General features: G+C 33.5%; 1 protein-coding gene across 4 annotated transcripts; it reads right to left on the reverse strand.

Moving 5' to 3' along the window:
* Window positions 1-434: 434 nt before the first annotated feature.
* On the reverse strand, window positions 435-8,494 carry LOC25491438 (TMV resistance protein N). 4 transcript variants are annotated; one of them, XM_039833930.1, is made up of 6 exons: window positions 8,362-8,494; window positions 7,916-8,046; window positions 6,984-7,465; window positions 2,277-3,378; window positions 1,898-2,179; window positions 435-1,792 (listed from the first exon to the last, which is right to left on the reverse strand). In XM_039833930.1, the coding sequence occupies exons 2-6, from the start codon at window positions 8,030-8,032 to the stop codon at window positions 791-793; spliced, it is 2,985 nt and encodes a 994-aa protein (XP_039689864.1). In that variant the 5' UTR covers window positions 8,033-8,046; window positions 8,362-8,494; the 3' UTR covers window positions 435-790. The 4 variants fall into 4 exon arrangements, with proteins under 4 accessions (XP_039689864.1, XP_024637486.2, XP_024637487.2 ...); XM_024781718.2 differs by having other exon boundaries at window positions 435-1,789; window positions 6,984-7,471; XM_024781719.2 differs by having other exon boundaries at window positions 6,984-7,471.
* Between the last annotated feature and the right edge of the window lie 8,895 nt (window positions 8,495-17,389).

The raw sequence follows: 17,389 nt of genomic DNA on the forward strand, positions 1-17,389 counted from the left end.
TGCCAAAATCGTGTCACGATTTCTCTGTTCTTCCAGACCACAAATTTGAAGCCAATATCAACAATAAGTGTATATGAAATGAATATTAATCTAATTATCTTTTGGCTAATCTTTCGTCAAGAAATATGTGGGGCAATAAGGCGAGCTTCCTCGGACGAACTAATTTTTGTCAATGCGCAAGAGCAGGAGATTAAATCCCTAAAGCGTATGAATTGTTTACCATAAACCCAGACCACATTGGTTCTCCTTCAAAGAATCTATGATTCAACAAATCTTAGTTTTGTTATTTAAATGAAATTACACTTTTAATCTTTTATGTGTTACAAAGAAAAATCAATTTTAGAAGTTATATACACACACGTCATCACCAAAATTAACTTCGGTTAAACATACAAATTAAAAATTAGTATTATTATTATTAGCTTCAAATCAAATAAATCAAATATGGGCTCATTCATTCATACACTCTTAACCATAATATTTTATTATTTCAACACAATAAACAACATTATAGAATCCCGTGAGCTTAGCTTAGTTGGTAGGGATATTGCATATTATATGCAGGAGCTGGGGTTCGAACCCCGGATACTCCACTTCTCCACAATTATATTGTGTAAGCTCTAGCCACTAGCCTACTTAACCAAAAAAAAAAAAACAACACTACAGAAAAGTTAAAAATGACACGAAAGAAAACAAAAAACTGCTCCTAACAATCGAAGGAAGGCAGCACCATTTAAGGCTTTTCTCGCCTCAAATTTCTTTTTCTTTTATTTCCTTTGTTCCTTTCACCTTAAGCACATTCGTATTCCATTTGTTGAATGAGGTTTTGATATGTTGACTGGTTTATGGGGCTCATGCCAAACCCTTTTAACTTCACCTTGATGAATCCTGACATTGCTGTAACCTTGATTTTAAAGCTTGTCTGATTTTTTGCTATTCTAGTTAGGTACCCAGAACATCGTTGGTCCTGTATCATGCATACATGATCTAAATAAATATCCAATGGCATACTACGCAAGTTGATATCGACACCATCCTTTTCATTGTCACCCTCAATTGTAGTGATTTTCAATATAAATTTGCTGAAATTTAGTAAACACTTAGGAAAAACAATGCAAAAGACAAAGCCCAATAAAGGTGAGAGACGAGGCTGAGAGAGATCAATAATCATATCATCCTTTGTTGTCTTGTACTCCAACCACTCTGGAATACTACTTCCAGGATACACATACATTGCTTCATCAGAACCAAAGTTAGCATACTTCATTAAATTGATTTGAACATTCAACCCAACATTTATGAGAGAACTTTCATCCAAGTTCTCGCAATTCCAGAACTCAACACTTTTCTTGTTTTCCTTGAATTGTTCAGCAACTGTTGAAGGGAACAATACAGTCTTCAGTGAAAAAGAATCTTTAACAAGTAGAGTTTCAACTGATGAAGGAAGCTCGGGTAAAGCCACAAGCTTCAAGCAACCTCGTATGTCTAGTTTTCTTAGTCTTGTAAGATTCTTGATGCTTGAAGGTATGATCTCAATATCACTGTATCTTAAAACCAGTATTTCTAGCTTTCTTTGACATCCAAAAGATGATGGCAGTGCATTGATGGGACACCACGATAGACCCAATTGCTCAAGCCTGTTAAGAGATAAAATAGATGGATGGACGCTTTTCAGCTGATAACAACTTGAGATATTTAATACCTTAAGATTTATGGCTTTTGAAAAGTCTGGTAACTCCTTTAATAACATTGAATAAGAGAGTCTAACTTCTTTTAAATTAATTAGATCCTGCTACCAAAAAAAAATATATGGTGAGATTAAAAATAGCCTTACATAATTATTTTATAATTCCTTGAATTAAGATAAATTTAATTTGGAAGATAAATATCCAATTACCTGCACTCCACACCAAAGCTTTTCCACTAGACTATCTGACAAGTCCAATATAACAAGATTCTTTGCAGAAAACTTCTCTGGGAATGATTTTAGAGGGCAGTATGTCCAATGAAGATATTTTATACCAAGTGGAAAAGATTGAAGCCCTTGAGGAAAACAATCAAAACCTTCTATACCACCAAAATACAAAAACCGCAGGTTGGTCATCTTATCAAATACATGACGGCTTAACTTCAGCTCCCTCATTGTTGGCAAACTTATGCTTCTAATAGCATTGGTACCCTGCAATCATGAAAGTAAAATAAAACATTAAAATCTTTGAAAGGCACATTTTTAATCGACATGACAAATATTAATCTAAAAATGACATATTTTTTACCTTGTCATTTTTCAATACATCATAAATTTCATCAGGATTCCATAATCGACTGCGTTTTCCAAGGTCACTAGATTCTTGCCGAACAATCTCCCAACCCATTTCTTGAAGAATGTCATGCATAGATATAACATTATCTTCAGAAATAGTTATAAGAGCTTTATCTTTCAACGTTTCTAACCCACCAGCCACGTAATTATCACTATCACAATCTTTCAATAAATGTTTCATGTAATCCACTTTCAAATCCAACCCATTGAAGAAACATGCAATATCTAAAAAATACTTTTGCTCTAAACGATCAAGATCATCATAACTGAGTCTCATTGCATCATAAACTTTTTGAACTGGCAGTCTTCTAAGTTTGTCTAGCTGACTTTCCCATACTTCTTTCTTTTTTCCACGAAGCATATGAGCTAAAACCTTAAGAACTAACGGAATCCCTTTGGCATAATTGACCACACTCTTTGATAGCTCATAGTACTCCATTTCAAGATGACTTTGTTTAAAGGCATTCGAATTGAAAAGCACAAGTGCTTCACTAGAATCCAATACCCCAACCTCATATATATCATCATCTTCAACTTCATTATTCCTTAGTACTTGCTTATCTCTGGATGTTAGAATTATTCTACTATCAGATTGAAACCAATCAAGAGTTCCAAATAACATCTCGAGCTGATCTGTCTCCTTGACATCATCAAGAACGATAAGAACCTTCATGCGGCTAATCCGTCTCTTTATATCACCGGACAATTCTTTCACAGACTCTTTCAATAGTTCAGATAAAAGGCTTTCCTTTAAACATCCAACTCCACCAGGTGTTTTTAACCTTTCACTGACCTTTTCCAAGAAACAACAACCATCATAATCGGAACGATTTTGGCTAAATATTTCTTCTGCAATAGTTGTCTTGCCAATACCGCCCATGCCCCAAATTCCAATAACACGGACCTGTTCTGACTCTTTCTTTAACAATGAATTCAAATCCGCAATTGGTTTGTCAATTCCAACAAGTTCTTTTGAGTTAACCGGTGAATTCTTCAGCTCACTCAACCTCATCAACACAACCTTGGTGATTTCTTCCACCAGCACGGCATCATTCCTATTGATTGAAGGATGTATAGAGAAGTTTCAAAATAGTGCCATTTTTATATATCATTTGGAAATTAGAATATACTAATTTCCATAGTTCAATGCAAGTCAATAATATCTTCAATTTTTTATTGCAGAAACAAAAATAGATAGAATGAGATAATAAATAGTTAAGGATGTTATAAGGAAAAGAAAAAACAGTTTTATCAAAAGTAATAAAATGGCAAATTATATAATTTATCCCTTAACTTAATTTTAAGTAACACTTTGGTTATTTTATATTTTTTTGTCCCAATTTAGTCTTATATGTTATAAAATGTCAATATCTTAGCATTTTATGAGATTTTTCGAATGAAATATGAGATTTTAAATTTGTATGATGAAGATTTGAATTTGTTAAAAATTTGATGAGTTTTTGATGATTTTTTTGCATAATAGAATTCAGATAAGGGACGAATTTTATAATTTTACGTAACAAAATTTATATATAACTTTAAAACAAAAGGAACGAAAAGGTGCAATAACCAATGATATCTAAGGAAGTAAACTTTTTTTAGTGTCGAGAATGTCTTGTTTGATCTAATCCTTGTCCGAAAGAGGTGCAACAGTCAATAATATTTTTTTTTTGGTATAAACAACAGTCAATAATATAATATATAAGAAAGTAATCTTGTTTTTTTAGGGATAAATGGAAGTAAACTTAATTAATATAATAAGGTTTAAATGTATTTTTGGTGCGTCTATTCTAAAAAAGACATCGGTGCTTATAGGATCTACTCCGTATAAAACAGGTATTAAAATCTGTCTATTTAAAAAAAGACATTTATGTATATAATAAGGTTTAAATGTATACACCAATAATATACATGAGTGTATTTAACCACTTTTTAGTTATTCACTTGCTAAAATACTCCTTCTAAAAAATAAGTGGGTGTATTCTAGCAAATGTTTATAGGATTTGCTAGAACACACCCACTTATTTTTTTTTAGAAGATGTGTTATAGCAACATACACTTTAAGGTGTATTTATTAACTTTTTAATTATAATTTGCTAAAACACTCCCACATAAAAATTAGTGGGTGTGTTCTAACAAATCCTATATATATATATATATATATATATATATATATATATATATATATATATATATATATATATATATATATATATATACACTCTCAAAAAAGGTGAAATATCTGTAAAACACACAAAATGTATGGTTGAAGCGCTTACCGAAAATCTAATGGATGTACCCAGAATTTAATATAGTTTAATTTTTATATATTATTTGCAAATTATAGTATACTATAAAATTGTATAAACTGGATTTAATATAACCTCTAGGTTAAATAAACGAGTAAAGAATGTCCTGTTTGATCTGATTACTAATTAAGCAGGGATTCTAGTAAAACATACATAGAAAATAAAGGTTCTCTTTTTACTTTTTACTAACTAGTTACAAACCCGTGCTTCGCACGGGTTGAATAACATATTTTTTTTAAATTTAGTTTCGAAGGAGAAATCTTATAAATTATAGAAAATTGTTGTCCTTTATAAATATGAAAATCAAAGCTGCGTAAGCCAAAATTTTGCAACACAGAGCCTAAAACACTACATAACAAATAACATAACAACTATTATAATTTCTTATTCCTTAAAGTTAACCCGAACGCAAAATTTTGCCCAAGATTTAACCTAACTTCTTTGCTTAATTTTACTGTATTAATCTTATTTAATTTAATCAAAATGTTAACGTTAATTGTTAGGGAAATCAAAATAAACAAATCGCTTCTAATTTTTCTCCTTAATTTTACTAAACAAATTATATTAACTCTATATTTAATTTATACAAAATGTCATCTCTTATTTATAAACGTTAACCCGTAACGCAATATTAACCTTAGATTTAACCTAATTTTTTCGCGTGACTTTACTATATTAACCCTAGATTTAATTCATGCAAAATGTCATCTCTTATTTTTGAATGTTAACCCGTGACGCAATATTAACCCTAGATTTAACCTAATTTTTTCATGTGACTTTACTATATTAACCCTAGATTTAATTTATGCAATATGTCATCTCTTATTTCTAAATGTTAACCCGTGATGCAATATTAATCCTAGATTTAACCTATTTTTTCGCGTGACTTTACTATATTAACCCTAGATTTAATTTATGCAAAATGTCATCTCTAATTTTAACCTAATTTTTTCCCCCACACTTTTGCATTTAATGTTTATCTAAAGTAAAATAAAAGTATGTTCCCAATTATATGCTGTTTTTTTTAAAGGAATAACCGTTAACCCGTCTCGCTATACTTAACTTAATCTCTTACTTATAAATGTTAACTCGTCTTGCTATACTTAACCTATTTTATTTTATTTCTTAAAGTTAACCCGGACGCAAAATTTTGCCCTAGAATTAACCTAACTTCTTTGCTTAATTTTACTGTATTAATCCTATTTAATTAACCATGTTTAATTTGATCAAAATGTTAATGTTAATTGTTGAGGAAATCAAAATAAACAAATCGCTCCTAATTTTTCTCTTTAATTTTACTAAACAAATTATATTAATCCTAGATTTAATTTATGCAAAATGACATCTCTTATTTCTAAATGTTAACCCGTGACGCAATATTAACCCTAGATTTAACCTAATTTTTTCGTGTGACTTTACTATATTAACCCTAGATTTAATTTATGCAAAATGTCATCTCTTATTTCTAAATGTTAACCAGTGATGCAATATTAACCATAGATTTAACCTATTTGTTATAAAAGTACTTTTTTTAGTAAGTACTTAATTGATATTGTGTATGACCTAACTTCTCCTTAAAAATGTAGAGAAGTTTGAAAAATGTCGGGTCAAACGATACCTTAATCTTCCACAATGGCAACGTAGAAGCAACTGAATTTGGAAGAAAAACTTGAAAAAGTTCAAAATATAAAAATAATTAAAATTTATTAAAAATTGGAAAATAATTAAAAAAAAATTGGTTAGGGGCAAAAATGGAAATTCATAGGCCATTGTTAAAAAAATATATATAATATTAAAAAATAAAGAAAAGGTTCCCGACGTAAGTTGAAAAGAGGTGTTTGTGAAATAAATTGTCGAGAAATAGTTTTTTAAAGTAACATTCAACATCTTCTAGTCAAAGCTCATTCAATTCAATTTTATGCGTTCAAAAAAAGTACTTTTTTTAGTAAGTACTTAATTGATATTGTGTTTGACGTAACTTCTCCTTAAAAATGTAGAGAAGTTTGAAAAATGTCGGGTCAAACGATACCTTAATCTCCCACAACGGCAATGTAGAAGCAACTGAATTTGGGAGAAAAAATTGAAAAATAGTTAAAAATATAAAAATTGGAAAATAATTAAAAGTTATTAAAAATATAAAAATTAGAAAATAATTAAAAAAATTGGTTAGGGGCATAAAAGGAAATTCATAGGCAACCTTAAAAAAAACTCAACCAATTAGTAATTTACCAAATTGCCCCTTATAGGGGCAAAATGGTAAATTCAAGGGACATTACTTTTAATATAAGTATATAGATTAACCAACATGCATATGTTGAGAAACATAATATATACAGCTAGAAAGAACTTACGGAAAACTTGATGATGTAATTCCAGACGAATTACAAGATATTTTCAAAGCGTCTCTCCATATCTGCACCTGAGACGAATTATGCATTTTTTCAAGTTTAGAAAATGCATTTTCATAACTCTTCTTTTGATGTCGTACATTTGTGGGTTTTACTCCGTAGAAAATAGGTAATACAATCTGTCCATATTTCTCTTTGCACTCGATTATTTTCACAAGCTCATCTAAACACCAATGTGAAGAAGCATAGTTTTTTGAGAATATGACCAATGAAATGGGAGATCCTTCAATTGCTTCAAAAAGTGAATGTGATATGTCATCTCCCCTCGTAAGTGCGTCATCAACAAAGGCATTTATTTGCTTTCGAGGAAAAGCCTTAACCAAATGGCTAAGAAAGCTGTGGCGGATATCCTCGCCCCTAAAGCTTACAAAAACATCATACTTTAATTGAGGAGTATTGTTTGGCATTTCCCTTTCTGCTACACCCTTCAACTTATTAACAAAACAGAGGTATTGGATTCTTTATAAATATTCAGGTGAAACCTCACGAAGAAAAAACTAAATATATGTGAAAATAATTTATTTAAATAAAATGAAGGGAATTGATTTTATAGATATGAACAAAATATTATAGTTTAAAGTATTGATAAGAAACAGACTGCTCTAATTAATGCTATCAAATTATTTTCATATTTCAATCTGATCTGAAAAAGAATCCTAAGAAAATAATTTTGAACATTTTCTAAATTCAAAATATTGTTGTTTAAAATATTTAATACTAATATTCTTCCATGTTCATGTACCAATTCTTGTAGTATTAGGATATAGGGTAAAGTAAAGGCTAATGTTATATGAGTCTTCACTGAGTTTTATATATAGAAGCAGAATCAGAGGTAATATTCTAAGATGTTAAAACTCATAAAAGTTTATTAGTACCTCAACCTCAGGAATAAGACCCGCCCCATCACGTCTCTCTTGACCGCGACGCAACAATGAAGCAGCAACTTTGAGAAAGCCCAAGAGAGCAATGATCCAGACCAAAAGGATCATCATTGAAACTGGAGTTACTATATTGACATTAAGTAATGATTCATTAGTTTTAGAATATTGATAAACTCACATAAAACATATAATCAATTGATAATAATAACATCAATTTTGTCTGACAACCCTTAATCACCATGAGCTAATGCAATTGTACAGGAATGAATCAATGAACCCAAATCAAAGTAAAGGAGATACATATAAGAATATTTATTATTCATCTAGTTCAAAATCCTCACATCTTACATACATATATAAAATAAATGAATTAACTATATATAAAATATACTCTTGGATTGAAACTTTAAATATCACAATAAAGGAAAGAAATTACTGACCTTAAATGCTTTGTTTGCTAGAGATCTGATTCAACTATTTCTCATATATAGATAGAACAAACAATGTCCTTGACCTTAAATACAGATTAAAGTCTGAAGTTTCAACTCATATACTATTATAAATTCACACTCCCACCCAACATTGGATTTTAAATAAAAATACTAACGTTACCTATTAAAATATTGGACTTGCACTTTCCTCTAAATTTAAATATATTAAAATATTTAATAATAACTTCTTTTTCAATAATGGTGGGTGGATTTCCTTTCCTCGTCTTCTTGTCGGGCACTAGCAATAATCAATATACCACACTTTTACTTTAAAGTCTGAAACTATTTATTTGAATTTTCTATAACCGTGTGGACCGCTCACTAAACAGTATCATTCAAATAATTTAATGACAATCAATAATACATGAATGAGTTTTTTTGCCACAAACACAATTATCACATTAACATTTACAGGATCAATGTATAACCAAAGAGATACCATTATTGGCAAGCCAAATTTTACATATTCATTCCCTTCTTGAGTATAATAAATTGAAACTATCCAATCACAATTGAAAATATACATAATATGATTGATAAGGGGAGGAGCATAATAAAGAGAAAGAATTCATCGCAAAACCAAATCCATTGGTGCATTTAGACTCATAATTAATTCTGGTAGCAAACAAGTGTGTGATTCCATAAAATCAAAAACAAAACCAGTAAACCATTTCTTCTTAGAAAAGAGCAGCCCCCGGTGCACTAAAACTCCACAAGATCCGGGAAGGGGTCGCACCAACTGATTTATTCTACGCAGCCTTACCTTGTTTTTTTTACAAATGAGGTTGTTTTAAGGAATTTGTAACCTTTCAATCATGTGACAACAACTTTACCATTACACTAAGGCTTCCCCTTATAATTGTGCATAATTAAACAAAATTTAATCTTCGGTGAGTGTAAACTAGCTTCCACCAACATAAATCTTGACAGTATTCTCCAAAGGTAGAATAGAAGAAGGACATCTACACCATGAACTGATTGAAGAATGTGTCGAGTAAAAAAATTGGGTTGCTAGCAATTATCTTATTTTGAAAACTTGTATAGTGATTATACAATTATTTTAATATTATTCCTTATAAATAATTATTCCAAAAATATACTTATACTGCGTGCTTGTCAAAAAAATATGCATCCCTAACAATTCTCTTGTTTAGAAAACATATACTGACTATTACTTAGTTGAGTATGAGAGAGGTCATTGTCATTTCTTAAGCTATATCTATTCCTCTGTGTCTTCTTGTGTGTGTGTTTATTCTTGACCTCATTTTCTTAAACCGTCTTTTGTTTCATTTCTTAATGCACAAATTTTGTATATTCCTTTTGTGAAAAAAAGAAAAAGAAACGGAATATCTAAGCATGATGTGCAAAAAGTAGCCAACATTTAATAGTATGACTGAATTAAATGAAAAGAAAAGCATCTTAGTTTATATTAGCAATTTGTAACACATTAATAAATAATAATTCACCAAGTTAAACAATAATACTCAGATGTCTAAAACAAAATCCTCACATCCTATATACACATTAAACACAACTACGTGCAATGGACCATTGAATAAAGATCAGATAGTACATGTTCCAACTTTGGTAAATTGAGTCCACAAAGATAATACAAAGTAAAAAACGAGCCTTCTAATCATGATCTGCTGGTACATATTATCAACAATGTGTGGTTGCTGTTGTGAATTCGATGAGAAAAATCACACCAATAACAAACTTGATGTGTGGAGCAAGGGATAGTCAAGCAACCAAAATCAAAATGTATGGAACAGTTATAAACACAAGCCAAAAAGTAGAAAAACAGCAGCAAGAAGAAAAAGAATAGAGAACACAAAAGAATTTGTTGACCCAGTTCGGTCCACTATATGATGAGTAACGTTACAAAAGAGAAATCAATGGGTTACAAGAATAAGTCTCCCGCCTAATTCTACCCAAAGTCCCAGCCTCTTCCCGTAACCAATAGACTCAATCCTAATAGTGTTTCCCAAGGTGAATCAACCCTCAAACCCTAGTGTTAGTTCCAAAGAGACAAACTCTATACAAACCCTAGTTTTGTTGTTGCTTTTCTAAACCTGTTTCAGCCCCCTCTATCTCTCTCAAAGAAATACTCTGATACAAGGTCTATATTTATAGTAAAAGTATTGCTTAAAATTTGGAACAAATCTGCACCCAAAAATACGTTTCTGTTATTCGTCGCCAACGCACCATCGTGCCACGATGCGACCCCATTGTGCCATGATTTTTCCAGTGCTTTGCCTCAAAACTGAAACCTCCAATCGTGCCATGTTGCCCAGCCATCGTGTCACGATTCTGCAGAAACCTGATTTTAAGTTAACTCTCACAATTGTCAACCTTGACTTCAAATCAGTGATGATGCCACTTTAACATCAACCACCATTGCTGCTCTTTCCCTTGCTTCCTGCTACACCAAGTAACTCCACAAGTTTACACCCCTTAAACCCTTCAGCCCTCAGAATGTCTTCCGCCTTCTCGAAGGTCCTTGCAGTCCAACTACACTATGAATTTTAGGTAGTTCCACAAGCATTCACCTTAACCTCTTCAGCCATCGGAACGTCTTCCGTCTTCTCGAAGAGTCCTTGCAGTCCAACTACACTAGGAGATTTATATAGTTCTACGAGCATTCACCATAAGAGGGAATGAAAGAGGGAAAAATCTTACTGATTATTGAATGAGTACATAGGTATTTATACATGTGGTTACATAAGCATAGTAACTAACTATAACTGAACCAAAAGAGAACAAAGTAAAATATTAAAATGTCCTCAAAGCTTATTTCTTGTGCTGCAAGTTATCAACTTTGCTATCATCTTTTCTTCATTTTCTTCATTGTTCAATAATAGGTTAACAAAAGAGTGTCCAAACAAAATCCTATAGCATCATTACAAGGTTGCATCATTGAAAAAGATATGTTGAATAGTAACTTAAAAGCTAGAATTTCAAGTGAAAACAATCATTTGGTAATAAAAAACAGGTATAACAATTTGTCCATATTTCTCTCTGCATTGACGTATTGTGACATGTTCTTCTAAACACCAACATGAAGAAGCATAGTCTTGTGAGAATATGATCAAGGAAATTAATGATCCTTCATTTCCTCTTACAAGTGATTGTGGTATTTCATCTCCCCTCTTAAGTTCATCATCAACAAAGGCTTTTATTTCCTTTTGTAACACCCCGTTTTCCCAACATAAAAATTTCATAATAATTATCAGAGTATTCAGCACATAACGGAATGCTACACTTCTTAAAAATAATAAATGAGATAATTAACTAATTATCTTTCCAAAAATCATCAACATATTCATTCAAACTTTGCAGCGGATTGAATTCATTAACATAGATAAGTCTTTGGCACGCAGGCCTTATTAAAAACATAAGCAATACGTAAAGGAATAGAAAATAGCCACAAAAGATCCCATCCCGTTACGTATCAGAGCATCCTAAGACTCAGTGAGGAATAAAACACTCACGACAGCAACAGCAGCAACCTACTAACGATCACCTGCAAGTTACTCATACGAAGAGCAACATTTCCAAGCAGAAGGGGTGAGATTTCACAAAACAATAATATTAAGCATATAATTCAACAATTATATTTAATCAACATCAAATCATCTTAACATTCATTACAGATAATAATATATCATTTAACACTTCATTCATAGTTTGTATAAACAATTACAACTTCACAGCTTATCAACATAAACATCTTTGACTCGACAAATGCGACTCTAACTTGACTGTCGCGTCATTTTTCGGAGATCAAGACCATTTGATTAGCTTTTGACTCACTAATTTATTTCACGACTGAACATTTAATTTTTTATGAAAAAGGGGAAAAAAGTTCAAAACACCCCTATTTGAAAAGATTTAGGGTTCGGGGGTTAGTTACATAAAAGGAAGGTGTTAGCACCCTTTATGTCCGTAGTACTCTACGAGAACCTCTTGGTTTTATTTAATTCAATGCGCTATAACTTGCTTGCTTATTTTGAAAAGAAAGAATTAATGTGATGAAAAAGAAAATAAAGTGAGACCTAATTTATCTACATTTTTTATTGTTTGGAAGGACGAGTGTCCTCTGCCTACGTACCCGTGAAGGATCAAAACCTCGTAGTTCGGGGTAGAAATTAACGTTTGATTGGTTGTGTATTTTTTATTAGTTTTGAAAAAAGGTTTTAAATTGAAAAGCCAAGTGGCAAATAAGGATTGGTTTGTGTTTTTTATTGAAAGAAAGATGACTCAAAGTATAATTAAATTGATTGGTATTTGATTAAAAAAATAAAAAGGACGACCGCTTGATTTAGGATCAAGGTTTGTTTATGAAAATATTTTTGTGATTTTTGCATGTTTTTGTTGTTTTTTGAATGATTGGAATGAAATTAAACTAACGGAGCATAAAGAATAAAAAGCGCGGCTACCCTAAATATAAAATCTATGACTAGTACATAGAAAGCCTATTTACATTCTAAGGTCTGCAATAAAGAATTAAAATGCTAAAAAAAAAAAAAAAAAAAGAGATAAAAAAAATGGTCCAAACACAAGGTGGGGGTGCAGTAGTAAACAGGGGGTGCAGAATAGCAAGCAGAAAGGGAATTGGGCTCAGAGGACAGGCTAGGGAAGTGGGTTCGGTTCAAATCCTGGGTCGGTTTTAGTGAACCGAACCGGTTTAGGGAAGTATATAAAGGGTGTAACCCTATTTTCTCTCATTTCCCTCTTGTCTTTCTCTCTCTATCTCATAAACTCTCTCCTCTCTCTAACTTCTTCTTCTCCGGCGAGGAGGGTGGTTAGGTTTCTTCCGTAGCGGTGGCTCGCCGGCCAACCGCGGTGGCGCCGCCGCGCCGGACACTCAAATTCCTCTTTTTTTAATTATTTTTTCGGTTTTCAAACCCTCTTTCCACTCTCTATTCGTTTCTAGCCTTAAAATTTCCAAACACCAGACTTAGACTTCTAGATCTAAAATAAAAGAAAGAAAACTACCTTTGATTTTTCTGGAACGAATCCGGTTGCTTGTTGTCGTTTGTAACGGCGACGAATCTGTTGTTGCTGTAGTCGACTTGTGGCTTGAATGGCCTTTTGTGTCCGTCTGGCTTCTGTGTGTCTCCGGCTTCTTTTTCTTGATTTTTCCTATATTCAAAACAAGACAAACAAAAACAACATATAAAGTCCTAGATCTAAATGTCTTCTGTAATGGGATCTGTTTGTTTGGTTTGAGGTTCTGGACGTGTTGCATTCGGTTTGGAATGATGGTGTATTGGTTGTTGATGATTTGTGTAATGGTTATCACGGCTGTGTGTTGTGTTGCTGTGATTTTTGCAGGTTTATGGTGTCGTGTGACTGGCTGATTGGTTTCTGATATTGTATGTTTCTCTTGGTACGGTGGGACTGGAAATTGGTTTTGATGATTGAGGCTCGTGATGGCTTCTGGTTTGATGTTGAATTGCACTGGCTTTTGGTTGAATTTCGGCCGCTCTTGGTTCTCTCCCTCTATGAATTTCGGCTCCCGTCGTGTTGTTTTGGCTTTTTTGCTGTCCCTTTGTGTGTGATTGCAGGTGTATATTTATAGTGTGGCTTGAGGCTACGGATTTGTTACAAAAATTGCAGATTTTAGGAGATTGAGACGGAGATAGGCGCGTAACAGACTGGATGAGGATGTGGGTGATGGTTTGTGGTTTGTTACGCATGAACCTGGACTGTTCTTGGGACTCATGGACATTTTTGGGACTTTGGACAATTTTGGAATTTTAATTAAAAAGAAAATTAATAATAAAATGATAATATCTACATTTTTGGTTTTAAATAAAATAAATAAATAAATAAAAGGAAATTTAATCTAATCTTGGACTAAAATTAAAATCAGAATTTTAAACTAAAATAAATAAATAAATAATAAAAAAATAAAAGATGGAAATAAATAATTAAAGACTGAGAGAAGAGGGCCCGATTCGGAATTTTATGAGGTATTTCAAAATACCTCCCTGCCGAATTTTTCACTGAGATGTGGGTCTGGCCCGAGTTCGGAGACGTGTGTCAGTGGAACCTTAGGTCAAAATTTGGGGTATGACAGATGCCCCTATTTAAGTTTCTTCGCTCAGAGATTCGAAGGTAAAAATCTTTGACTCGACGAGCCGAAGAGACTTAAATATAAAAAGTGCACCAATTTTGACCTAAGATGTTTTATGGATGCTTATGATTCAATTATGAATGTATGATGACAATGACGGCTCGACTGGAATGAAAAGACACTGGGATACCCAAATTCTTCGAGGAAAGGGATCCGACTTTACTGGGGAATCTGGTTTTACTGGGGAAAATGGTTGTTCCTCATCGTCTCGATTTCTCGAAACAAAAATGCAATGGTTCAGACTCCAATGTCCATTTGTGGACTTGGTTTTTGAAAAATGAAATAATAGAAGGATATAAGTTATTTGTTGGTTGAAATTGGCCACTTGTTGCAGGCTGTTCGTTGGTTGGAACTAGTTGCTGGTCATAAAGATAAAAGATTAACATGAGTTGTATTACCTGACTACCCGTATGATAGTTGTATGAAGGCAAGATGAAAGAAAACATTGTCTACTATCTGTAAGATAGCCGTATAAAGACAAATAAATGAGATTACCTACCACCCGTAAGATAGTCGTATGAAGGTAAGACACAGAAGACATTGTCTACTATCCGTAACATAGTCGTAGGAAGACAAATGACATAGATTACCTACTACCTGTATGGTAGTCGTATGAAGGTAAGACGAAACAAGACATTGTCTACTATCCGTAAAATAGTCGTAGGAAGACAAATGACATAGATTACCTACTACCTGTATGATAGTCGTATGAAGGTAAGACGAAACAAGACATTGTCTACTATCCGTAAAATAGTCGTATGAAGACAAATGACAAGACATTGCCTACTACCTGTATGATAGTCGTAGGAAGACAAATGAAAAAACAAGATAAAAGGGTAACCTCAAGCGGTCCGTTGGTGGACTTTGATAGTTTGAAACGAGATAAAAAGCTAAACTCAAGCGTCCGTTGGTGAACTCCGCACTTGAAAACATATAAAAAGCTAAACTCAAGCGTCCGTTGGTGAACTCCGCACTTGAAACAGGATAAAAAGCTAAACTCAAGCGTCCGTTGGTGAACTCCGCACTTGAAAACAGGATAAAAAGCTAAACTCAAGCGTCCGTTGGTGGACTCCGCACTTGAAACATGATAAAAAGCTAAACACAAGCGTCCGTTGGTGGACTCCGCACTTGAAACTGACGGGTGATATCTCTGGACCAGACACACTAGGGAGGACACTTTGAGGATAAGAAGGTAAATGCGAGATGTTCATTTGTGGAAACTTGCGGGTTGACAAAACGATAAGTTAAGACCGACCTGAATAGACACGACCGAAACGAGATTCTGGATGACTGATGCAATTATGTGTGAATTGATGTTATGCATATGTTGTGTACGCATAAACGTATGAATATATGCAAAACGTTGATGAATGCATGATTGTATGAATGTATGGATGTGAACATATGAATGTGTGACTGCATGACTGTATAGACCGTATGTGCCATGTGCCTCGATGGAACGAGACAAGACAGGTAAGATGGGAGGCGGACTGACATCGCAGTACAAACACTCGGCAAGCTTCTTTGGTGGTGATACTATTGTGAACAAATCGAGCCGTTGATGGTGTAAGAACCTGGCCCAAGGGAGCAACTGATGCCTCCTGGGGGTAAGCCCATTGTTAAAAAGTTTGGAAGAATTCGCCATTTGTGAACTGTCACAGAGCGTCCTTCCATTGGTATGCTTCAGCAGTCATGCTTTTTTGTTTTATTTTTCTTTGAAAATCCCTAACTTTTGCCTGGACCGCCCTTTCAGGTTTTCAGTCCACCAGAAATATATTCTTTTTTTTTTTTTTTTTTATGCCCCTAATTTTTGCCTGGACCGCCCTTTCGGGTTTTCAGTCCACCGGGACGCTCATTTTTGCCCAAGCCGCCTTTATAGGTTTTCGACTTAGCGAGCTTTGTTTTTTTTGTACCCTTTTTATTTTATTTTGGGATTATGACTGCATCTTGCTCAAAGTAGAGGTCCTTTCCATAGTGTTTAGCCATGTTTCTCTTCCGGAGTGTAACCGTTCTCGAGGCGGATGCTGATGTACACTTCACCTACTCACGAGTTCCAAGAGAGTGTGTTTGTTGTTCACACTTTTCAAAAAATGTAAAACAAGTTTTTGTATTTTTTAAATTTTTTGCTTTAAGTATTGCTATCAAACATAGAAGAAATTATGCAAATAGAATGAATGAGAGTTCCAAATAAATGGGCACAAGCTCAAATTTGATGAATTGAGTGGCGACCTATCAAGGGCATGGCTCCACGGATTTTTGAAAATTTTGGAAAAATGGTAAATGTAATGGGAAGGGTACATTAAACACAGTAACCGCTATTCTCTCTAACAACTTTGAATGCCCCTGTTCTGAGTCTTTGATCTGCAGATGCTTCGAATCGGAGGTCTTTTGATAATTGGATGCCCCAAGTGGATTGTGCCCGATCGGATGCAGTTACTTTGTCTTTTGATCCTTAACTTTTGCATAGATCGCCCTTTTGGGTTTTCAATCTATCAGGATAATCATCATTTTGTTCATGTCTCTAACTTTTGCCTAGACCGCCCTTTCGGGTTTTCAGTCCACCGAGACGCTCACTTTTGCCTAAACCGCCTTTTTTCAGATTTGCGACTTATCGAGCTTTTATTTTTGACAGAGTATTTCTTGACTGCACTGGTATTCACAGGACGTGCGGGTTTGTTAAATTCATAGTTGCACATGGGCCTTCGTAGTTATGCATCCACTTGTCCCTGGATTCTGGTTGGAAAAATAATACCCTTTTAGGCACAAAGTCTCCTTCTTGACATTTACGGGGACGAACCTTCCTGTTGGAAGTTTGTTCCAAACTCTTGAGATTTT

The sequence above is a fragment of the Medicago truncatula genome, chromosome 4 (assembly GCF_003473485.1).
Source record: "Medicago truncatula cultivar Jemalong A17 chromosome 4, MtrunA17r5.0-ANR, whole genome shotgun sequence".
Lineage (NCBI taxonomy): Eukaryota > Viridiplantae > Streptophyta > Magnoliopsida > Fabales > Fabaceae > Medicago > Medicago truncatula.